Here is a 23980-nt window from a genome sequence, read left to right as displayed (position 1 = left end):
TATTTTGCTTTTTATTTGTTTCCATCTCTCTCTCTCTCTCTCTCTCTCTCTCTCTCTCTCTCTCTCTCTCTCCCTCTCTCTTCCCCCGTCCTCAGGCGGAGCGTGAGCGCGAGAGCGCGGCCCAGGCGCAGCTGCGGACGCTGGCACTGCAGGCGGAGGGCGCGAGGCGCGAGCTGGCCGAGGTCCTGGGCCGCCTGGCGCAGCGCGAGGAGGAGGTGCGGCGCGGCGAGCTGGAGCGCCAGCGTCTGGAGCGCCAGGCCGAGGAGGTGCGACGCGCTTCCGCCGCCCTCCAGGAGGGGGCGCTCCACCAGGACGCCCTGCAGGAGCGCCTGCGGCAAGAGAGCGGCCGGCTGGAGGAGCGTCTGGAGCTGCTGGAGGGGGAGAGGCAACGGGAGCGCGCCCAGCTGGCCCACCTGCAGGGGGAGCTCAGGAGCCTCGGGGCGGAGAGGGCCGAGGCCACGGGGAGGCTGGCGCGGGAGGAGGCCGCCCGCAGGGAGGCGCAGCAGAAGCTTACCGAGCTGCAGGAGGAGCTGACCGAGCTGGGGAGGAGGTTGGAGGAGGAGAGGGAGATCCACAGGCTGCACAGGAACGAGACCGAGGCCCACGTCAAGGAGCTGAAGGTACAACTCCCCCATCTCATACACACACACACACACACACACACACACATACTCACAGATAAACACACACATACACACACACACACACACACACTGCACACACAGAGCGTTTCCCTTCCAATCTATGACATCTTGTAGGGCCAATCTTGTAGGTTAGCTGTGGGGTTTTGTGTTTGCATTCAGGTTATGTTGCTTTTCCATGATGCGTACTTTGCTTGGATTATGCCTCACTTGTCACTTGGGACATCTGATAAATGCTTCCCAGAGTTAGCTTTGAAGACGCAGGCATCAACCTACGATGGTAGGTTGTACAAAAATTCCAACCAAAATGTATCAGGCCAAAAAACTAGAACAACATATTAGAGGTTCGAGGAAAAGTCTGCTAAATATCATTAATAGAAAAGTAAGCCTAATTGAGGTATTTTTTTCCCAGCTAGCGAACAAACAGACAGCTATTTCCTGGTGGCTCTGAATTTCTCCATGAAGGCATAATAAATCTGTATGGCTCTCTTGAGAGAGCTATTTCTGTTCATCGCGTTTGGGTGTTTGTTTCTTTCCCTGAGAAAAATGGACGACCGTCTCGTTGTCTTTCGCAGTGACCTGTGTCGCTGTCGGTGATTTCTTGTTTGTCGTTTGTTTTGCAAAGCGTCACAAAAAAATTGCTGTGACTAATAAACACACACACGCAGGTACACACACAACACAAGCCCTAGTTGTGCCCAGTCTCCTTGCTCGCCCTTGCTGCTGCTCCATTTAGGTCACCCTTCTCTAGGCTGAGGTGGACGGTGGCTGGCTGAGGGCACTCGGCCGCCACCAGACGGAACGCTCTCCTCTGATGCCCGCAGAGGACGACTGGAGGTGATTGAGCGCCAGGCTCCTCTTCATTATTTATCCCCCCCCCCCATAAACATGTGTGACATGTCAGGCCATGGGTGTTTGGCCAGTTGCATCAGCTGGGGATCCATCTCTAGTGTTTATTTGTGTGTGTGTGTGTGTGTGTGTGTGTGTGTGTTTTTGCACACGGGGGTGTGAGAAAAGAGGCTCCCTCCAAGGATTTGTATCGTCGAAAATAACGATGTGCCAAAAATAATGATGTCCCACAAACAACTTATAACTGCAAGATCGTCAAAACTGGTGTCCCATCCCAATGAGTTACACATGCACTTGTGATTACGTTCAATTTCCTCTTCCATCCATTGGTCTGTCTCAATGACTTCACTATGAGGGACTAAAAATACTCATGTCCAGCAGTAATATTTATGCATATAGATTAAATAACATAAGGAACAGCCTACACTTATATGTACGCATATGATCTGTGTAATAGTGATGTGGACATGATCATAAGCATGTGTTCATCCCATAGTGAGCTGAAGAAGAGCTCAACCAATCAGAAAAGACGCAATAGGATGTTATGGTCAGCCTTCTGTGTAGCTGTCCTCAGAAACGCTAGTCTTTTTCATTTCAATGTCATCACAATGTGTGTGTGTGTGTGTGTGTGTGTGTGTGTGTTCAGGCGGAGGTGGCGGTGGAGCGGGAGCAGGCGCGGCTGCTGCGTGTGAAGCTGGAGCGTATGAAGGAGGAGTGTGCTCGCCTGACGGAGGAGCAGAGCGGCCGCGAGGAGGCCCACAACCAGCTCCTCCGCAAGCAGCAGGCCCTCAAGGCCGAGCTGGAGGACAAGGTGAGGAGGAGGAGCAGGAGGAGGAGAAGGGGTGGGGTGGGGTGGAGATAGATGGGGCTCAGAGTATGTACCCACAGTATACATCCTTATGTGTGCATATGCGCATGTCTGTATGTGTGTGTGAATAAATAGATACTTTATTGATCCCTAGGGGAAATTTAATGTCCTTGTGTGTGTGTGTCCACATTTGTGTGTGCTTTTGTTTGTGTGATGTGTATGTGGCATTCACTGCATTGCATACACGCTAATGGGTGTGTGTGTGTGTGTTTATGTGTGTTTATGTGTGTGTGTGTGTGTTTGTGAGTCTGTGTGTGTGTGCGTGTATGTGAGTGTGTGTGTGTGTGTGTGTGTGTGTATGTGTGTGTGTGTGTGTGTGTGTGTGTGTGTGTGTGTGTGCGTGTGTGTGTGTTCAGGCGCGGTCCCTGTCGTGGGCGGAGGAGCGCTGGCGTGCTGTGGACAGCAGTGCTGCTGACCTGCGCGTGCGTCTGGCCCAGCTGGAGACGGAGCTACCGTCCATTCTGCAGGCCGTGGGGGAGCACATCCACACCACCTGCCTTGCCCTCTCCACAGAGGCACACGACAAACTCACAGTGAGCCCACACACTCACACACTTACACATACACACTCACACATACACATACACACACACACACACACACACACAGGCACACTCACTCACACACACACATACACACTCGCACACACACAGACACACTCACTTACACACAGACATACACACACTCACACACACACTGAGCATATCATGTACGCACACCCACGCACTGAATCATTCACATAAACCCATACACTCCATAAATCCATACACTCCTCTAGCACAGACAAACACTGTTCAGCTTTTTCAGGCCTGTAGAGCTCCCCCTCAAGGCAAAACTGCCAGATCTGCTTGAGCAGTTGTCTCCACACACACACTTTAACACACACACAGACACACACGCACACACACACACACCGCTGAGGCCTGTGTGTGTGTGTGTGTCAGGAGTCTCTGTTCGGGGAGCGTTGAGCGGAGCTGATGATCAGACTGATGATGGGGCGTTCATGAAAGGTCAGGGGTCAAATAGCGCCACAGGAGATCTGCTGGCCTCAGCCAGACTCCTGCTGCCAGGCAAATGCTTGCATACACACACACACACACACACACACATACCCGAGTTACAAGAACAGAAAAGCAAATGTAGCACTCGGCTCAATTTACTATATTCTAGGTTATGTCTAGTTACTTGGACCAGAATCAGAAGTTTCTAGATAGGACTACTGGAGGTAGATGGATGCAACAAGCTAAAGTTTATGTTAGAATAATGATGACATTTAATAAGTAAAAGGAGTGAATGAATAAAATGGTATAAATAACAATAAGTACAATGAATAGATTGAAATAAATAGAATACAAAGTGCAGTGCAATAAATAACAATATCAGATGTTCTATATACGGTTCTATATTCGGGTGCACCCTTATCTTACCTAAGTTCTAAAATATTCAATGTGATCTTTCAATGGTACAAGAAAATAAAAATATATACAATAAATATTCAGTGTATTATAGTATGTATGTGTATCAATTCAACAAAATGTATTATCAATATCAACGATCAATGTGTCACAATCAATTAATTCAGTTCATTCAGAAGTTATCAGGAGGTTAAGTCAGGGAATAATCAAAAGGTCAGTCTGGGTCAGTCTTACAGTCCTACCACAGTGGTGTGAAGGGAAATGAAAGGTGAAGGGAAGTTCAGATTCGGGATTCTGGGAGGCTCGCCATCAATTCAGATCTTTTATCCACTATAAAAAACCTGACCGAAGCCAGCATTCGATGCAGTACAGGCAGTTCAGAAAGTTGCAGTTCTGTTTGAAGTTTTGTCTTCTGGATGTCTTCAATCCATTCGATTTAACGTTAGTCCTGTCAATCGTTTTCCCTCCGGTCAGGTTTATGTTCTCGTTCAGGTTTCTTTTCTCTTCTTATTGAGTTCTTATTGATAGATTATTCTCGTTGGTTCGTGTTAGTTCGTGTTGGTTCGTGTCTTTCGTTTGATTTCATTCAAAAGTTTTTCTGTGGTTGCTGTGGAGATGCAGGGGTCGCGCTCTCATTGGCCAGCTGGCTTTTAGAAGTTAACCCTTTATGCACTGGGCTACACCAACACATTAAAAAAACTGCATAGACAAAAGACAAAAACCGGCCCCCCTCCCTTCAAACACGCACACATCAATAGCACAAACAAAATATATGTCAATTTAAAATACTAATAGGTTACGTATAGGCTACATTTAGAGAAATTAACTGTAGTGCTAATGCAATACAACAAGCCTATCAACCACAAACCAGGCACTTTCAATAAATGTGTAAGGAACTAGAAATTTAAGTGCAGTATAAAAACAGCTTTGTGGGTGGATAGAAATGTCAAATTTCAAGCATCATGCAAGGATGTATGCAAGGGTATCATAGCACTCCAATAGTTGCCTGTATAAATTTAAAAAAGGCCTAGCCTACAGACAATGTCAACCTAATAACACAGGTAATTAAATAATTGAAAAACCAGGCACTTTCAATAGGTAGATTAAAGTAGGCCTATAAAGGCTTACATATAGACAGACAGTTCCAACGAGTTCTACAAACAATTTATCACCCTGAGTGGCCCATTAATTAGTCATGGGCTAGGCTATAGGCTACATATCAACATAAGACTAGCTTGTGCTAGTTTCTGCCTAGCAATAACGTCAATACTTAGCTCCTAACCTTTCTCTCTGCCTTCCATCCATGTGTAAAACAGCAAGCAAGCAACCACGCAAATCCGTCAACTGTCAAAAATCCTGTAGTTTTCCTATAGACAGTAACAGTTTTCCTCGAACTTGATCGCTTGTAGGGTCATGCCATTAGACAAGGGGCCGCTCATTTATCCCCGTACATATCTGTAGATAGACTTGACCTGCAATCGGTTCATTGGATAAACCAGAAACTCATTTCCCATTCCCAGGAGGCTTTGCTCCATTCTAGCCTAAGCCTGCGTTAATTTATGAACAAACAAACCAATTAAATTGTTTGTTTTTTTTTTTATTTGTGACCGTGAAAGTTCTGTAACGCCTGAATAAGACAAAAATGAATTAAGACAAAAAAAAATTAAGGCTAGCCTTCACAAAAATCAGCATGGGAGAGATGAGTGTGCAGGGTAACCATGAATGACATAGACAGTGAGCGAGTGGTATAAATATTGGTTGGACTACTTGCAATGTCGAAGTGCAAGTCTCTGAGATTTTCGCGGAAAGGTTTAAATGTGTGTCTCATTTACGACGCAGGGCCCCATTAGAAGCACTAGGGGCCGGCCCGCACCTCGACCGGCCCACCGGGAAAACTCCCGACCGTCCCGATTGCCACTCCGCCCCTGCACACACACACACACACACACACACACACACGTGTATACACACACATACACACACACATGAATCAGCCTGCACAGAAGTGACATCCGCTCTTGTAGGTGGCCCCAGTTCTTTAGTGTGTGGCGTATTCCTCTTTGGTTGAGTTTTGCTCTCTGTGTGTTCAGCTGTCAGCAGCGGCAGCAGCATCAGTAGCGTCGGTGGCGTCTCCGGCTGCAGCTCCCCGCTCTCTTCCCCAGTGCCCCCACCCCCCCCTCTTCCCCAGTGCCCCCACCCCCCCTCAACCCGCTCAGCTGACTGCTTAGGAAGGCGCCGGGAGGATGGTGGTGGTGGTGGTGAGGGGGGACTTCCAGGGAGACTAAACAAAATGCCCCCCCCCCCTACCCCCCCTCTCTTCAATAGTAACCTACACACACACAGAGACATACACACAAACACATTCGTCAGCGTGCTGCTGGGATTGTGTCAGCAGTCGGAGGAAGGCGCCATGGCACCCGAGTTGCAGATGTTTGTTCATGGTGACAGGTGAGGGAGGAGGAGGAGGAGGAGGAGGAGGAAGAGGAGAGCGGGAAAGAGCTGTCACATACTTCCACTCACCCTTGTGTTTTCTTCTTTTTCTTTTTCTTTTCCCCTCCTGCTCTCACACTTTTTTTGTGTTAGTTACTCTTTTTTTTTTTTTGTCGTCATGACACATACGCACACTTGCTCGGTGCTTGTGCTGTTTAAGATGTGATCGGCTATGAACTCCTCCTGGCTTCACACACTCACAAACACAGACAGAGACTCACACATACACACACACACACACACAGAACCACCCCCCCCCCATCCCCATGCCACTTCTCTCTGCTTAATGTGCCATCATGTTCAACTTGTGGTGTCTGAACACAGCCAGGCATGACTAATCGCTCCTGCACCCCTCATCTCTCTTGTCTCTGTTCCCAGGCGATCTCCCAGAGCCCAGGGCTGCAGAAGGACCCTCACCGCTGGCTGGCTGAGACTAAGGTACCACTGCTCTTCAAGCATGATTTTTGCACACATATGCCCATAACACACACACACCACTTATAATGCGGATGGTCTTGGGTCCAGTGTGTGTGTGTGTCTGTCTGTTTGTGTGTGTGTGTGTGTGTGTGTGTGTGTGTGTGTGGAGGGAGGCTGTATGCTAGTTGTGGTCTTTGGTGTGTAGAGTTTGAGAGGGTGTGTGTGCACTGGCTGCTGCTGCTGCTGTCTGGCTGTGTTGTTTTTGAGACAGCGCTGCGGCCTCGGCTGTCACACAGTTAGCATAAACAGCAGGAGCTGCAAGTTATCAGCTACATCGGCAGGAGGTCCACAGGCAAGGCCTGGAATGTGTGTGCGTGTGTGTGTATGTGTGTGTGTGTGTGTGTGCACCTGTGAATGAGTGTTTATGGGTGTAGTACTGGCACGGGTGTCTGTCAGGGATGCAAACACGGCGCTTTTCGGCGCCTACCGCTTTTTTCACGTCGGTTTGGGTGACTTGTGTGAATCGTGCAGATCCGAAGAGTTTTTTTTTTAATGGGGGGGGGGGGTCTGATCATCAAGGATGCTTTCCGGCGACTCTAGCTTTTTTCACGTCATCTACCGCAGGCTACAAGAGGAACCAGAGCGTTTCTCATATGGGCCTGCTGGTTAATGTGCTTCTGATAACCTCCACTCATCGTTGATCATGTAGCAAAGGAGCTGTAGTCTATCGTTCTAGCAGCTAAGAAAATATAGGCTCCGTTAGGAGGCAACTCTCTCAGTTTGCACTCTTACCTCCGCAGTATAGCTACTTCAGGTGGAAGTTTCAACACGCAACACGCTGCCATCTGACTGATCATCCGGAACCGTACAATAATAAACATTTTCCTGTCAGTGACCTAGGCCTAGTATTTAATGTTATGTGGGAATTGCAAGAATACGGGTAAAAACAATTCCTTACTTCAACCACGGAATTGCGTGTGTCATTAATTAAAACGGTAGGAAAACTGAATGAAAGACGGTGCCGTCTAGCAACAAAAACAGCACAAAGTCAAAACGTAGGCCTAATTTAAAGTCCCAGACATTTAAAGGGACAGCGATCACTCAAGACATAGGCCTACACCACGAGTGATGAACGTGAAATGCTTTGAATAGCCTACTACAAAACACGAAAAACAAAACAAAACAAGCATTTATATGACAACTGCGTATAGAACCATTCTAATCTAGCTAATGGTAAATTAAGTATATAGCATTCACATATAAAGCATTCAATAGCCTGATGAAAACTTGTGCAGTCAGTTAAATTGCTCTCATAAAAGGAACAGCAGGCCTACAGAATATTCCAAATAGGCTAGTTTCCTTTCACTTCGACTGCAACATATGAGTTAAACCATGTTAAATTCAAAAGCATCTGGCAAGTGACGGGAGGTTTTAGGGGAGGTAAAGAGAAAAAAAGTGTGTTAGCTGATTCCACAGTCAATGTTCAGTATTTGGCCTATAATTAAGCCTATAATATTTGGCATTTTTGAATCCATGAAAATGAATCAAAATCTATCATTTCCTATGAACAACAGACCCCAGTAACACATGGAATTGCTAAAAATTTTGAAGGATCGAAAATAATCAAATCATTGGCTTAAAGAATCAATATTGTATCGAATCGTGATGAAACTTGTGATTTACACCCCTATATGGCATCCTTAGTTACAATTAGGGAAGGTTTTTGGGAAGTATTTTTCATGCAAGCACTGGGCAACCATGCTGAGTAATGCAATGAAATCATTGTAATAGTTTGCAATTTTGCATTAGTAAAGCAGTCCACCGATGTGCATGTTTTCACTTACTGCTTTAGTTTCAATTGTGCAACAACAAGACCATAACAATGATAATGGTTTTATATATCCATAAAGATACATTTCTGGAACTATCTTAGACTGTTTTTTTTGGGGGGTTTTTTACGAGGGGGGGGTTGGTTGGTAATGTTTCTCTCTTTTTTCACCTCACATGTGTTTGCATCACTGCCAAGGAACTGGGACAGTGTATTTTCATATAAAGAACATTTTTGTGTGAATAGGGTGAGCCCTGGATGGCAGAGGTGGTGGCAAAATGTAATTATATGATATTTCCTGCGGGAGCGTGGGCTTCGATAATCTCACTCCTTTTTGACCATACCTCTGTTTGCATCCCTGCTATGTATGGGCACAGTAATAGTATGCATGTGCATGCCGTGTGTGTGTGTGTGTATGTTTGCTTGTGTGTGTGTGTGTATGTTTGCTTGTGTGTGTATGTATGGCCTTACTGACGTGTGCTTGTGTGCTTATGGGAATTTGTTTGCATTTGCGTTACATCGAGTGTGTTTCAGTGTGTGTGTTCCTCTTAATGTTTTCTAATCCGAGTTTGTGTGCACATGCACGTGCACGAACACATATGCCTGCACGCAAGTTTAAACATGAGGGTAAGCTTGCGTATAACTATTGATGTGTGTGCCTCTGGGCAATAGTGGATGTGTGTGTGTATGCTGTAAAGAGATGAGCATCTGTGTGCTCATCCATAATTGTATGCATCCTGTCGTGTTCTACATATTGAGCCTATATGTTTTCTGAGTGTAATTGTGAGGTTAGTGTTGCACATCCATTCTCCTCTCTGGATTTCTGTGGTGTGTGCTGTATGTGTGTGCATCTGCTTTGTGTGTATAGTATTGTACGATTGTGTGTACTTGTATTTCTCTCTTTCTTTCTTTCTTTTTTTCTCTCTCTCTGTCTCTGTGTACTGATGTGAGAACATGTCACATGACCACCATACATTGCCAGTAGACAGCCTCTGCTACATGTGTAAATGTCCCAATGTGTGTGTGTGTGTGTGTGTGCACAACTGTAATGGCACGTAGGAGTGTGTGAGTGGTCAGTACAGGCTACATAGCTTATTTACATAAGATTATGTGGATATATGTCTGTGCATAGTAAACATATGTTTGAATTTATGTATGTGTGTGTGTGTGCATCTATTTGTGTGTGCAGCATGCTTGCTCCAAACTGCAGTGACTGGACAAAAGATCTAATGCTATATAAATGGCATATAAATTTGTGTTTGCGTGCGTATGTGCGTGTTTCTGTGCGCGCGTGTGTTTCTGTGTGTGCGTTTGTTTCTGTGTGTGTGTGTGTGTTTCTGCGTGTGTGTTTCTGCGTGTGTGTTTGCGTGTGTGTGTGTGTGTGTGTGTGTGTTTGTATGTGTGTGCGTGTGTGTGTGTTTGCGTGCGTGTGTGTATGTGCGTGTGTGTGCGCGTGTGTGCATGCGTGCGTGTGTATGTGCGTGTGTGTGTGCGTGTGTATGTGCGTGCGTGCGTGTGCGTGCGTGTATGTGTTTGTGTGCGTGCGTGTATGTGTGTGTATGTGCGTGTGTGTGTGTGTGTGTGCGCGTGTGTGTATGTGCGTGCGTGTGTCCAGACCAAGCTGCAGTGGCTGTGTGAGGAGCTGCGTGAGCGCGGTGAGTGTGAGCGGCGTGTGCGGCGTCAGCTCCAGCAGAGCCGTGAGCAGCTGAAGACTCTGCGTCAGGGCCGCCAGCACGAGCAGCAGCACCTCCTCCAGCGCCTCAGCCAGCACGAGCAGCAGCTACAGCAGCTCAACAAGGAGAAGAGGGGTGAGGCGCGCGCACACACACACACTTGTACATTATATACACTCACATACTCACACACGGACACACACACAGCACTCCTCATGAAGGAGCTCACACACACACACACACTTTTTTCAGGCCGTTACCTAAGACAAAAATGAGGAAACATGAGGCTTTTTTTTGTGATCATCATTATTCATTAGAAAAGATTGAAATGGTACATTTACAGTCACATTGAACATTCACACCACAAACTACAGTACGACACCTATAACACCACTAATCTACATTCACACCACAAACTACAGTACGACACCTAAAACACCACTAATGAATATTCAGTCCAGAATATTCTGTGTCACAAGGTGGTCTTGGATGGACAATGTAATCTGGATGGACAATGTAATCCATGACCATGCCTGGATGGTTGTTAGTTTGGCCTTGATGAGGGGTGCAGTTGTACACTCAAGAGAAGTAATATTCTGGTAGGCAGTTAGCCAGTATTGTTGTAAGGGTAGATTAGGGTGGAACCAAAGCCATAAGATGGTCTTTTTTGAGGTGAAACATGAGTGGCACGCACGCACACACCAAGTACGAGTGCTTACAAATACAGCTTGTGAAAGTGTAAAGTTGGAACTATTTCTCTCAGGTTTATCTTTTTGATGTCACATCAGATGTCCTGCTTTTGTCCTGTATATCACTGAGTGCACATTGTAAAGAAAGTGCAGACTTGGAACACGCAATGGATACATTGACACCCAGAGAAATTAGATCTGGTGGGAGATTGGCTCTTAGCATGCCAGCCTCTTAGCATCCTGAAGATGCTGAATACCACTTCTAACATACTCGAATACATACACACACACACACACACACACACACACCACCTGATAGAGGATTCCTGTTCAGTGCACACCTATCAGTGACATTCTGGTCCCATAAGCACCCTTAGACACATACACACACACTTTTATCCAAATAGAATGAGAAATAATGTAAGCTACAATATAGTGGCAGTTAAAACTACATCAATCGATGCTACTACCAAAGGATGAAAGTGCAGAAGTTTTAAGCAGTAGTCAAAGTGTGAGATGGAGGAAGACGATGGAAGAAAGGGAAAGACACTCACACACACTCACACACACACAGACACCAAACAAACCCTCTCAACACCAGAAGAGGAGAGATAATCAATACCACCATCAGCTACATCTCATAACCCACTTCTGCTTTTCTCTGGTAACAAATAAAAAAAAACCTGGTAGAACTAAAGACTGGACCCCTGTATCTTTGTCCCAATCTTTCCCCAAGCCCTCCTTTCAATGGCGAGCCGTATCAAAAGCTCCGCAACAAAGCTCAATCTCTGAAGCCCTCGTGCCTGCTGCTCTGTGTCCTCTCTGCAGCGAAAGGCACGGCCCAACAAAATCAGATTGGAGATCTGTGTTTTTTCTCACTTGGTGGTCGTGCCAAAACCCATGTTTTATTCAGACCACATGGTAGAAAAGACACCAGCGCCCCCCCCCCCCCCCCCGGGCGCCCAACATGGGATTTCAAATCTGTCCACGTGTTAGGACTTACGTGCAGTAGCTTCATAAAACCCAGAAAACCAACTGTCTGGGTCATGTCTTAGATTGGCTGTCTCTTTCTCTGTCGAACACTCTCCTATTCTCTCTCTGGTCAAGACGGAGGGATGGAATTTGGGATTAAAGGCTTCGCTTGAGTAACTGACCCCGGGTGACCACAGCCCTGCAGGCTGTGGGCAGAGCTCTCCTGACGGATCAAACACTAAAGTCGGCGGTGGTCCGTGAAGACCCATCTCTTCAGGTTTATAAAGCACCCCTGAAACGTCTTTGGGAAGAAGCTATGAAGTTGTGATGGAAGCTTTGTTTAGTAGTGCCCATCTTAAAATAATGGAAGGAATATCTTCGAGATGAAGTGTAACCTGGTACTGGTCATATAATATAAACACACATACTGTCTACCTGCTTTCCTGCTTTATTACGGAAATTGTCAATGAAGCACGAAGTAAATGTACACGCATAAAAGAACTTGTGCATAATCACACACACAAAACCACAGACAGACGCACGCACACACACACACACACACACGCGCGACCCACACATTCTTAGCTGATGCCTTTGTATTGTGCTGTGTGCAGACCTGCAGGAGAGGAACAGCAGGAAGGATGAGGAGATGAGAAGCCTGCAGGTCAGTGTGTCCCTCCACATACCCCCCACCACCACCCCCGCTGTGCGGCTAGCCCAGCCCAGCCTAGGCTATTAACCTCACATCACACACTCTGTCCCTGTCGAGTGCACCCCATACTCCCCCTGCCATACACATGTGCCTCAACACAAACACACACACACACAAACACACAAACACGCACAGGTGTCTCAATGCACACTAAATACACACAAGCCCACACACAGTGCTGCAAACTGAGACACGCACGCCTTAGTGCACATAAAACTCACACATGCACACACACTGCATGGTGACGCCCTCCTCCTGCAGAGTTAGAGATTTGTCTGTGCAATCTTAGATGTACATGTTAAATCATTATGTGCTTTAATAGCAAGCACAACCATATACTGTAAAACTAAGGTTTGAATGACTTGAATGTGAAATGATGTGGAAGAATTCTGTGTTGGAGAGCAAGTTTGAGTTGAAGATTCACACTGTCATGAGGTTGAAATGTGAGAGCCAGCACTGTCACTGCACATGAAAATCTCAATTACCTCAAATCTGAAAGTTTCCTTGTTTTCCCCTCATGCCCTGACAGCCTGTAAACCTGTCACAAAGTTTTGACGCTGGTACCATTCCATGCACATAAGTGGGGAAAAAAATCCTGTCAGGAGAAAATAAAACAAAGTAGCACACCTTTCTGTTGATTTATTTTCATTTCTCAACGCACCGCCCCTACCTGCACAGATATTTCCTCTGGTGAAACAGCCTCCTCCTGTCTATGCTTCAGTACTTACTAGCAAGCAGAGCCCTGCCTGCAATACATCTGTGAAGGCACCTGGCTGTTCACAACTAATATTAATGAGTCTCCTTAGACAGAAGCTGCTGCATTCTCAGGCAGGAGACACAGGCTCCCAGCTGTGAGCAACCACTGTAATTATGTGTGGTGTGCTGCAGCGTGGAGGGAGGGCACGCATCACCCAGGTGTCCGCTTTGTGATTGATGGATGAGAAACACCTGTGACTGGCATTGAGATCCCGGACGAGCCCCCAACTCCCCAGCGCTGTGCACGGGGGCACTGAGCAGTGTGGAGGAGGGTAGAGTAGAGCTGGATGATGGTCTCTGTTCATGTTAATGTCATTGTATGAGTGGGTTTATTTTTTATGGCATTTATAGTACTGTAGTTATGGTAATGGTATTTATGAATCTGTTTCTTGCCCCCACTCCAATTTCTCTCTCTCTCTCTCTTGGTCTCCACAGGATAGAATCTTGGATTTGGAGATGGTAAGACCTGTTTGTTGTTTGTTTGCAAAAAAAAGCACTCCTAATTTTCTGAATCCGCTTTATACTTGGCATCAGTCCAGCATGTAAAAGACTGATAAAAGTGCCTGTGACATTTAGTGCCCCAAGCTTTGCTCGCACAACCTTACAAGATGTCATACTCCATGAGCTAAGTAATTTATGTGTTTAAAATAAATGTATCCATTACCTTGAGTGCACAGATCATTTTTTAATGGTAGAGTATATGTTTCAAAGGTAATTTTCATGGTCTTTTTTATGGTGAGCACATTACTATTTAATGAAATGAGAATGTGAAAGATGATGGTTCTCCGAAGATAGCTTTTAACGGAGGAACAAGAGATGTCATTTGCCAGGAGCGCAATACATGATAATTTGAGGATAAGCACTCCTGAATATCCAATGATTACTCACTGGGGGAGGCGTAAGATGCACATTTGTTAAGCTTATTGACAGCCCACATTGACTCGAGAGTGTTTATGTGGCAGGAGGAAAAAAACAGCCGTTCGAAAGTCCCACTATCCATCACAATTATGTGCCACGGCTCACTGCCACACATTCAATTAGCTCCGGGACAACTCCTGGCCTTTAGTTAGGACTCCATCAATTCAAATCATTTTTGCTTACTGCAACAACATATTGGCACTGCATATTGACCCCCTACTCTCCTGTGGGACACCCAGGCAAGTCTGTGGCTTTCTCTCTCTCTTCTGCGCACAATGAAGTGATCGGCCCCACTTTAGATTTAGGCTTCTTAGGCACTTTATGCTGAATATTTAATTCAGTTTAATGCACTTTTTATATGTCTGCATGGGTTATGACATTTAAGTTAGTGTTAGTGATGTGTAATTATGTGTACTTATTTGTTATATACATAGTGTCATTTAATGCTGTTTTAAAAGGACACTCCGTATAATGTGGAATTTACGTTGTGAGCTCGACTAGCATTTTAAATATAAAACATCTCAACTTCTGATTTGCCTGTATTTTTTAGTTTTATTTTTATTTTGGTGGGGTGGGCGTTGGTGCTTGAAGAAGCAGAGGGGGCTTTAAAATAAACTAACCATTCTCATCCAGAGCACCCGGCTAGCCCTGGATCACCTGGAGTCTGTACCTGACAAGCCCAACCTGATGGAGAACTTCAAGGACCTGGAGGTGAGGGAGCTCATTCCTCACACTCCGTTCTCTGAGAACGCTTTGCTTTGCACCTCTTATGTACTCACCTTTTCCATCTCCCGCACCCCACCCCACCCCACCCCCTGCCCCTCCAACAACCCCTCCGTGGGCGAGTCCGAGCTCAGCGCTGGCGTCTGTGTTCAGCGTTCTGCTTCTGTCCCGGCAGGAGTCCCAGCGCCAGCGGGAGGCGGTGGAGCAGCGCTACAGCAAATACAAGGAGATCGTGGGGGACCTGCAGAATCAGCTGGAGGAGTCCAAGCGCAAGATCCAGGAGTACCGAGTAAGGCGGCTTTCATTCCATCGACAAACCCCCCCCACCCCTCCCTGAAGAAAAAGAGGAGCAGGTCAATGAAAATAAACCATCATGAAGACTTAAGTAAAAAACAGCTCATTTTGAGAGAGAGAAGGGAGTATTTAGATTGAGGAGGGTGAAGGAGAAGCTTTTGTAATTCCTGACGGCCCCATCATTGCAGTATTTTGCCGCTGATTGCAGTCGGTAAGCAATTTTCCCCCATGGCCTATTCTCGTTTTCACAAAGCCTCTGCGGTCTCTCCTCCTTCTCACATTTAAGTGTTTATTGCATTAGCCTAATAGCAACTTCCTATCAAGGTTTTCACTACCAAAACAAACAGAGCGGAAATTGGCTGTCGAGTTCATTTTCTTCGACTAGAAAACAGACTTCCAATCAAATGAAATGAAAACCCTCCCTAGAGAATGTCAGAAATGTGGACTAACACTTGAAGTGCACCACACTCTTGGTCTTCTCCTTTTGTTGGTAATAGGTAGAGGTTACAGGCGTTTGGCATTCATTTCCTGCTTTTCTTTTGCTCTGCACTATTGGTTGTTGTTGCTCATGGAGTTTTTTTTTTTTATTGGTCCGACCTTTCATCCTCAATTAATTGAGTCAAGGAATACAGTATATTCAGGAATACATAATGGCCCTCACTGACCCTACACTAACTGGCATTCTTCTTGCTATTGGAAACATTGGAACAAATATTTGACTGTTTTATTTACTGTGGCTGTTGTGTATGTCTGGATGCATGTAAGTATTTATGTATGTATGCACATTGTGTGTCATCTGGACTCTGAGTCTCTAAAATAAAGTTATGTATCATTGGCAGGGTGAGAAGCTGGACGCTACGTCCCGGAGTCTCCAACTGGCCGGCCTTTCCTCCTCTTTCCGAGGATACGAGACCTTCCTGTCCAGCACCCTGCTCTCTGGCGCTGCCTGTGAGTCCCATGACACCCCCTCCCTCTCTCTCTCTCTCTCTCTCTCTCTCTCTCTCTCTCTCTCTCTCTCTCTCTCTCTCTCTCTCTCTCTCTCTCTCTCTCCAGCACACTTTAGCCACGGCCTAATTTTTCTAAGGTCAAGAGAAAGAATAGGTGGGCATTTTTTTTAAAACACCCTTGTGCAGATTAGTCACTAGGAAGTGCATTTGGGGGAAGACAGCAACTGAGCAGTTCTACCCTATTTGTTTTGAGAGAAAAGTTGAAACTGAAAACGGCAGAAAACTGGGTAAAGGTTCAGGCATTTTCACCACCTACCCCCTGGATCTATGAGCACTTGACTCTCGTAATGCCTGAAATGACACTCTTAAACGATTTCAAATGTGTAATTTCACTATCTATTCTGAGACCCCCCCCCCCTCTCGCTCTCTGTCTCAGCAGCACCACCTCGGCGTTTAGGCCGCTCCCCCGAGCCGGACTCTGCTTTCCTCACCAGCGACGCCTCCGCCATCAGTGGACACCTGGAGAGAGCTGTCGTGTGACTCGGCCGGTGGTCAAACGTCCATATTGCATCGGCCGGTGGTCAAACATCCATATTGCTGATTGCCTCTCCACTGGTGGCCTGTCAGCATGCCTTCCCCCTTAGAAACCATGCGATTGCGGACTGTTGCCATTATCAACCCCACTCCACGGCGCACGACTACCATGACTACCTCTATGGCAACAGCTGGCCAGACCAATCAGCAGAACAGGAAGCAGGGTAAAGTGCAGGTTAAGAAGAAACCATTAGAGGAGTATTTTTTAGGAACGTGATATGCCATATTTTTTTAAATTACCATCAATTACCAGCTCTTTTCTCCTGTAAATGGTGCCAGTAAGTGGTGTTTCATAACAACTGTTTAAACTGTTCTGAGAGGACCATCTCATTTCAAACTGTGGTGCCTTTGGAACTATGCAAGTGTGTGCATGTTTTATACATTTTACATCTTTATAACACTACTGTACTGTGAAATGATTGTTTGTTTTTTATCTTAATATTTTTTAGCATTGACAGTCACTGTTTTATACTATTTTGTAATTGTCAGTGAAATCCAAAAATACATGTAGCTGCATTACATCGTCTCGATGTCTCATTTCCTACGCCTGTCTGAGACACGATAAGTGCAGTTAACACAAAATCAGTTTGTGTTTGAAGAGAATGAGGCAAATCTTGATCCAGCCTTTGAAAGACTTACAGGGGAGAGAGGCACTGTTGTTAAAAGTTAAATCTAACTATAGTATAGTTAGTTGTGTATGGTGTAACAAGTACTTTATGTTGTTTACAAGTGAAAACACATGAATGGCTCACAGGCAATGTGAGCACCTGGGATGTGAACTGCGGATGTGAATGCATTTGTCTCGTTGCCTCATCTGTGATATCACAATCACACTCAGCGCCTGACTCATTTTCCACTGATTGACGCCAGTGCCAGGTCCTATTGTTCATCTCCCAGCTGGCCCATGGCTGCCCTGCAGAACAGCGTCCAGCTTTTGTAGCGTGTGTGCCTTGCGCTAGGCTAGAGAGATGGTCTATAGTCTCCATCCACCCACCAGCTGCCATTGTTTCGCCTCGCGCCCAGACCCCCCCCCCCCCCCCCCCCTCCTCCTGCCAGCCTTCATAATGTCGCCCTGCCTCGCTGGCTGGTTGGCTGGGAGCTGGGTTTGTGGTGTGGAGCCCAGGGAAAATGGGCCGCTTCCAGGCGCTCAGGATTCATTGGGATTCCTGTTGAATCCAATTACGCTGCCACCCCCGCTCCACGGAATACATCACTGTCAGCCACAGCCAGCCCCAGCGCAGTCACAGAGGAGTGTTCGGCATGCTCCTCATCTCCTTTCTCCTCCTCTTCTCTGTGTCTTTGAATGGCGCTCTCTCCCTTTGTCTACTGCGGGGTCTCATTTGGCTTGTAGTTTTATGTGTGTATGTGGCGTGTGTGTTTTTCAGAGTAGCCTCACCTCACTTCCACCTGTCTTTGATCTTGTTCTTCTACACATGTTGATGGACATAAACACAAAACATCCGACTTTCACATTCATCTATGCGAGGAGTTGCCCCTCGTGTGACGTGAGATCCTAATGAGCCATGATGTGCCCCCACCCCAGCCATGAAAATGCTCTTTGGAACTTTTTTCTCTCCGAGTGAGCCCATCGACCCCCCCCCCCCCCCCCAAGCGAGGATCACTTTCAGGCTTTTTCTCTCAAAGCCTCCGGTTTCTATGCAACTGTGCAGCGTGGCCCCGGCTCTCTGCCTGCTGGAGTCTGTCGCTGCAGCATAAGGGGGCACTGTGGCCACGGCGATGGCGTGCGAGAGAGAAAGCCTGGTTCCAGAGCCACTGCCTGCGCTGTGCTGTGCGCTGTCGCTCTGTTCTGCTCTCTTCTCTTCTGCTGCAGTCCTCCTGAAAACAGCCTCCATCAGCTGAACGACGCTTCTCAAGTCGGAGGAATTACGAAGGCCTGGCCGTGAGTGAGAGGCAGGCATATTTACAGAGAGGGGATTTGGGGGGCTTGTTTGTAAACAGACTTATGCACACCTCGCCTCAGCAGGAGCTGCAGCTTTTTTTCTCCCTTTTCTCTAAGACGAATGAAAAGCTATGCCGCATATACAGGACATTTTGCATTAAAGCACGATGACCATCAGTCCTTTTTTGTATTTTCCGAATTTTCTTTTCCTTCCTCACTTTCGACTTCTGTGCCTCCCATTGTGATATGTGCCCGCCTGCACCCTGGCTGTGAGAGGTCGGTGGCCTTTCTTTGGGCAGCGTGGGTCAGATTGCCTCATTTTTTACCCGTCACAACTCATCAGCGTCAGCTATGCTCCACGTCCTTGGCGTCCTCTGGCCAGATGCGCGCTTAAGGCTGGGATCACCGCTGCTCTGGGGGGGTCAGTTTGGCTACGGAAAGATAATGTGTGTAGAGAGAAAGAAACCACTATTCGCTTTCTCTCATTACACTCAAACGGATATTGAAAATCGCTCTTTTTTGTTGTTATTTAAATGTTTCACTCATAGGGACAGGTGGACCTCTGCATGTATGCCAAGAAATGTGGATTTCAATTCTACCTTTGTAGTAAATATTGGATAGTAAAAAGAAGCAGCAAAAATTTCATAGGGACAGTGATGTATATTACATGCTCTCGTGATTGATTATGATCATGAAATTAATAGAAAAATCCCATCCCTGAAGATAATTACAATAAGCTGAAGTCACAGGTTTGCTCTGGAGTAGTGTGGCTGAGCTCATCGATCACTCATGTCAACCATTCAGTTCATACGTGCAAAATATAATCTATAAAATTCTAATTCTCTAGTGAGCGAAGCTCTGGGCAAATACGGAGGGTAGTGGTCATTAAAGTTTGGCCGCTTGAGACTTTGGTGCGAGTCACGGAACACTTAGCAGCTCTGCTCCTGGCTGCAGGGGGGAGAGCTGATTCTCTACATAACTCACAACATATTGACGAATGGCGAATTGAATTCCTGTAAAGCATCTTGCATCGATGGCAATCTTTCTCTACTGTTTGTCGAGCCAACATAAAACAGGCTGTACTTATTTGAGATTCGATAGCGAGAGCAATCCTCCAAACGAATTTACAGTGAGCTCAATACCTTTTATGAGTGTGTGTATATCTTTGTGTGTGTGTGTGTGTGTGTGTGATTGTGTGTATATCTGTGTGTGGGTGTGTGTGTTTCCTTGAAAAAATAAAGTTGTTCTTTAACAGTACACTGCTGACGTGTGTCACGGATGAATGCGTTCCCATTTGATTACCGTGTGCCCTGAACGGTATCCAAGGCTGGTCCCGGCCAGCAAGCACCAGAGAAATGGAGAAATCGCCCAGTGCTCAGTGGGCCATTTCTGTGGAACAAGATTGGCATCAAAATGGGCTTGGAAGTGGTTGAGGACCACTTGACCACACATATCCACAAATCCTAACCTGGCCATATGGCTGAGCTAGTCTAATCTCCCTGCATTCCTGCACAGATGTGGCAGACTGTCTGCCCAGACACATCTCCCTGCTGTTCCCCCATTTTGGTGGCCATTGTTTGGCAGACCAGACCTCTGCTACTGCGGCAGTAAAGAGGCCAAACTAAGAGGCACATTATACAGACTGTGGTGCATTCAGTAGGACCGTATTACTTTTTGCAAAACAAACACAGTGTTCAGTCACATGGGGCGTAGGGTGGATTTAGTTTGGTTCAGTGATCAGGTCTCCCTGACTCAGTTCCTCTGCTCACCCCCACATGCCTCTTATTTTGAAACCATCTCGGCATGAAAATAGGGTTTTTAATTATTATAAGACCAAAGAATACTTGTTAGGATTGACCAGATGTTTTGATTTTTTTTTAGTGGTCTGCTATATGTAGATGTGGGCTAATGTTTCCTTAACACTGTGCATAACTGAACGAACCACAACCATCATATGCTAATGTTGTGAAAACTCTGGGAAGAACATTTTATTGCTGGATGTAACCTAAACTCAAAAAAGGGAAAAACAATGGATGAACAATAAAAAAAAACATCAACACAATCAAAATGAATGTACACACTGATTTGAATTTGCTTCAAAAATGTGACATGAACAGAAAACGATTCAATGACTTAAAAATAAAATCCCACATATTTGCCAGCACGAACAGTTATAAAATGAATAACCAAATAAGAAGAACTGCACATTAAAAGTTGAACATGAAAGAAGAAAATGAAAGCACATACAGTGAACTTGACAGAACATGGACAGACACTGAACAATTCATCCTGTACCTCAGTAAACGTATCGGCACTCTGCAACCAACTCCATCATAGTCCATCTTTATTATTTTAAAATTTTCTTAACCCCTTTTTAAATAAAAAAATAAATAACAATAAAATAACAAATGATACGTATAGGCCGTGGTACGGAGGAGGGCGTTGATCTATTAATTGACAGCTTCCAGTAGTCAAATATTCATGCGACTAGAAACACCATCCAGAAAGACTAGATTGCTAACCTAACAACATTTCGCCGCTCTTTACAAACAAAACAAAACAAAAAAATGCATATGCAATGCTTGCTCAAATCTGATTTCACACCGAAATTAAATAATTATTTTCGTCATGAACTACACTGATAAATTAGGCCCGATGTTCTTTCTGTACAGAGTAGTTTTTAAAAAATAAATAAAACGCAAATGTTATGTACAGCATTGACCTACAAAGTACAACGGCAATAATGTAATAAAATATGTAAACATATCTGTTGTTTGACACAGTTGACTGTGACAACATGAAATTCACACTTTTTCACATTGGATCCTCACACCATCTTCCCAGGTATTGTTTTAACATTGACAAATCATTCATCCTACAGACATGATGGTATAGTTTCAGTCGCAGCAGTTTCAAAAGGATGAGAAAGGGGGTAGGGAAAATGACACAAAACACATAATGTAGCAAAGTACAGAGACAAGTGCTTTTAAAAAAAATACACATTCAAAAAGAAAATATACCAAGAAATGTCACCTTTGTCTTATACACACTTTAAAAAAAAAATCTTGTATTTTTTTTGTGACTGATCTGACCTGGCATTTCTTATAAGAAATCAATCTCGATGCCATGTGTGGCTGCCAAACCCTTTCTCCTGACCAGTAGAAAGAAAGTGACCCCTAATCCTGCATCCAAACAGAAAAAATCTGACAAACTGATACACTGCCGATACTTAAATTGAGAACTGTACTGTTATGTCTGTCATGACTTTATGCTCTCTTCCCATCAAAATATATCTGTATATATTTATAGTGAAAACGAGACAAAACAAACAAATAAAAAACATAAAAGAAATCAACAAAAAGTGAGTGTGACGACTCGATCATCACATCTGCATTTTATTCTTCTTCAGTGGGAATTGAGCGTTTTTTTCTTATGGCAAATTGTGCTCACTTTCCATTTTTGTTTAACATCAGTTCTAATCCTCTTCACTTTCTCGCTTCTCTCTCTGCAAAAGACGCCAGCATTGTATCACACACATTTCACATGCATGCCCAAAATGGCTGATGATCATTGTTGTATTTTACAGAGTTACAATGGACAAGGTTTTTTTTTTTTTGTACTTTTCTTTTTTTTTTAATGTGGTCCGTTGTTGTTACTTTTGATGCCAAGGATCAAAGATCTCTTGAAAGTCACTCGGGGATAAACAATGTAACAATGAGATATTTTACACTGCCAACTTCTGCAACCAGACCAACCAACCACACGGTAACACAGGTCCTCAATGTGCCTATTTGCCTTCTCCATATGCTTACCATAGTAAGTGTGCTTGAAATCACAGTACATTATTGTTCAGTGACTCATCAGTTTTGTGAGTTCTCAGCGGGCTTTTAAAGTGAAATTGTAGCTCCCAAATGTGGTACTGCAATTTTTTTTTACTCACGTTTTGGTTCCACCTGTTTGTTTTCTAATACCACACTGCTCTTTTTGTCCACTGTTGAGCTATTGAACTTGTTTGTTTTTTTTATACATAATACTCCTTGTCCTTGTCTTTCGGTCTCTTGCTGTTGGCACCCTTGGCACTGGACTGTTTGTCTTTTACCACTGCCCCGTTGGTCTGTGCAGAGTTGCTGATGTAGTTCCGTGTCTCGTCTACCTGGTATGAGCCTTCGTCCCGGTTGCGGTACTTGTACATGGCGTAGAGGAGGATGAGGATGCAGAGGGCGGCGGCCGACACGATGCCCACCACCATGCCCGTAGTGCTGCTGGACTCGCGGATGACTTCTGAGGCACCGGGGGGCACCCGCCGGATCCCCGGCATGGTGGGAAGAGGGATGGGCACGTTGCGCAGCATGGGCGAGGTGATGAGCGGGCCGCGGGGCTTGGTGCCGTCCACGTCGTAGGACGTGGGCAGCGGGAGTAGGACTATGTCTGTTTGCGGCGGCGGCGGCGGCGGGGGTTTGACCTCGCGGTTGTTCATTTTGCCGGCTGGGATTTTAGGCGGCGTCTCGGATGGCGGAGCGGACGCCACCGTCGTGCTCCGGAGGTCAGGCAGCGCGGGGGGCACGGCCGTAGTCCTGCTGACCTCCGGAGCCATGCTAGGCCTAAAGTCCTTGGTCTCCCACTTGGGCGCGTGGGCTTTGTAGCCGCCATCATAGGCCGACGTGGTCAAGATCTTATCTGTTACCAGGGAGAAGGTGGTGTAAAAATCTTCATCGTCAGTCGGGGGTAGGCTGGAGTCGAATGCCTCCCCAGAGCCAAACCCCGATATCACCAAGCCATCACCATCATCATCATCATCACCATCATCATCACAATCATCGCTGCCTCGGTCCGACAAGCAAGGTACCCCCGCCTCAGTAGGAATGGACAGGGACTCTTTGGTGGTCTCGATAATGGTGAGGACAGGGCGTAGGGTTGGGGGAAGGGGGATATAGGGAGCACGGGTTGAGACAAGAGGGATATCTAGGGGATCCTCTACTAGAACGGGGATGACTAACTCCCCTCCTGTGGGACAAAGGGAGAAAGAGACAAAGACACGTGTTAGAGGACGGCCAGGCTTTACACAACAGTCCACACTATAGAACACACCAAACAGAAAGACTAAAGCAAAAAATGACAAACCAAAGGTAAACAAACAATGACCAAAAACACTATTCTACACAAATGCAAAATCCACACACCTGCACAAATAAAGTTCAAACAGAAAATAATGCGGAAAGGATTAGAAAATAAATAAAAATATGCATCAAAAGGCTTCAAGGGATATGTAAGGTATTGTGCCTAAATATAACTAG

At 45.7% G+C, this 23980-nt stretch overlaps 2 protein-coding genes across 19 annotated transcripts in view; one reads left to right on the top strand and one right to left on the bottom strand.

Moving 5' to 3' along the window:
- Nucleotides 1-17305, top strand: part of LOC121711352 (centrosomal protein of 128 kDa-like) — a 28232-nt gene extending 10927 nt beyond the window's left edge. Inside the window, exons 13-23 of one of the 3 annotated variants that reach the window (XM_042094879.1) lie at nt 96-620; nt 2137-2301; nt 2715-2891; nt 6642-6701; nt 10124-10316; nt 12457-12506; nt 13746-13769; nt 14862-14939; nt 15127-15240; nt 16085-16193; nt 16632-17305. In XM_042094879.1, the coding sequence (XP_041950813.1) occupies nt 96-620; nt 2137-2301; nt 2715-2891; nt 6642-6701; nt 10124-10316; nt 12457-12506; nt 13746-13769; nt 14862-14939; nt 15127-15240; nt 16085-16193; nt 16632-16732 (1596 nt within the window). In that variant the 3' untranslated portion in view covers nt 16733-17305. Of the gene's footprint in view, nt 1-95; nt 621-2136; nt 2302-2714; nt 2892-6641; nt 6702-10123; nt 10317-12456; nt 12507-13360; nt 13634-13745; nt 13770-14861; nt 14940-15126; nt 15241-16084; nt 16194-16628 lie in introns of those variants that run through there. The other 2 variants (XM_042094878.1, XR_006032289.1) reach the window with 2 other exon arrangements.
- A 3359-nt stretch (nt 17306-20664) lies between these two features.
- nrxn3b (neurexin 3b) overlaps nt 20665-23980 on the bottom strand; it is a 217314-nt gene continuing 213998 nt past the window's right edge. For 13 of the 16 annotated variants that reach the window (XM_042094857.1, XM_042094866.1, XM_042094863.1 and 10 more), the window contains one exon: nt 20665-23690. In XM_042094857.1, the coding sequence (XP_041950791.1) occupies nt 22708-23690 (983 nt within the window). In that variant the 3' untranslated portion in view covers nt 20665-22707. The remainder of the gene's footprint in view (nt 23691-23980) is intronic. The other 3 variants (XM_042094869.1, XM_042094875.1, XM_042094876.1) reach the window with 1 other exon arrangement.

The sequence above is a fragment of the Alosa sapidissima genome, chromosome 6 (genome assembly GCF_018492685.1).
Source record: "Alosa sapidissima isolate fAloSap1 chromosome 6, fAloSap1.pri, whole genome shotgun sequence".
NCBI lineage: Eukaryota > Metazoa > Chordata > Actinopteri > Clupeiformes > Clupeidae > Alosa > Alosa sapidissima.
This window is presented reverse-complemented; position numbering and strand designations above follow the sequence as displayed.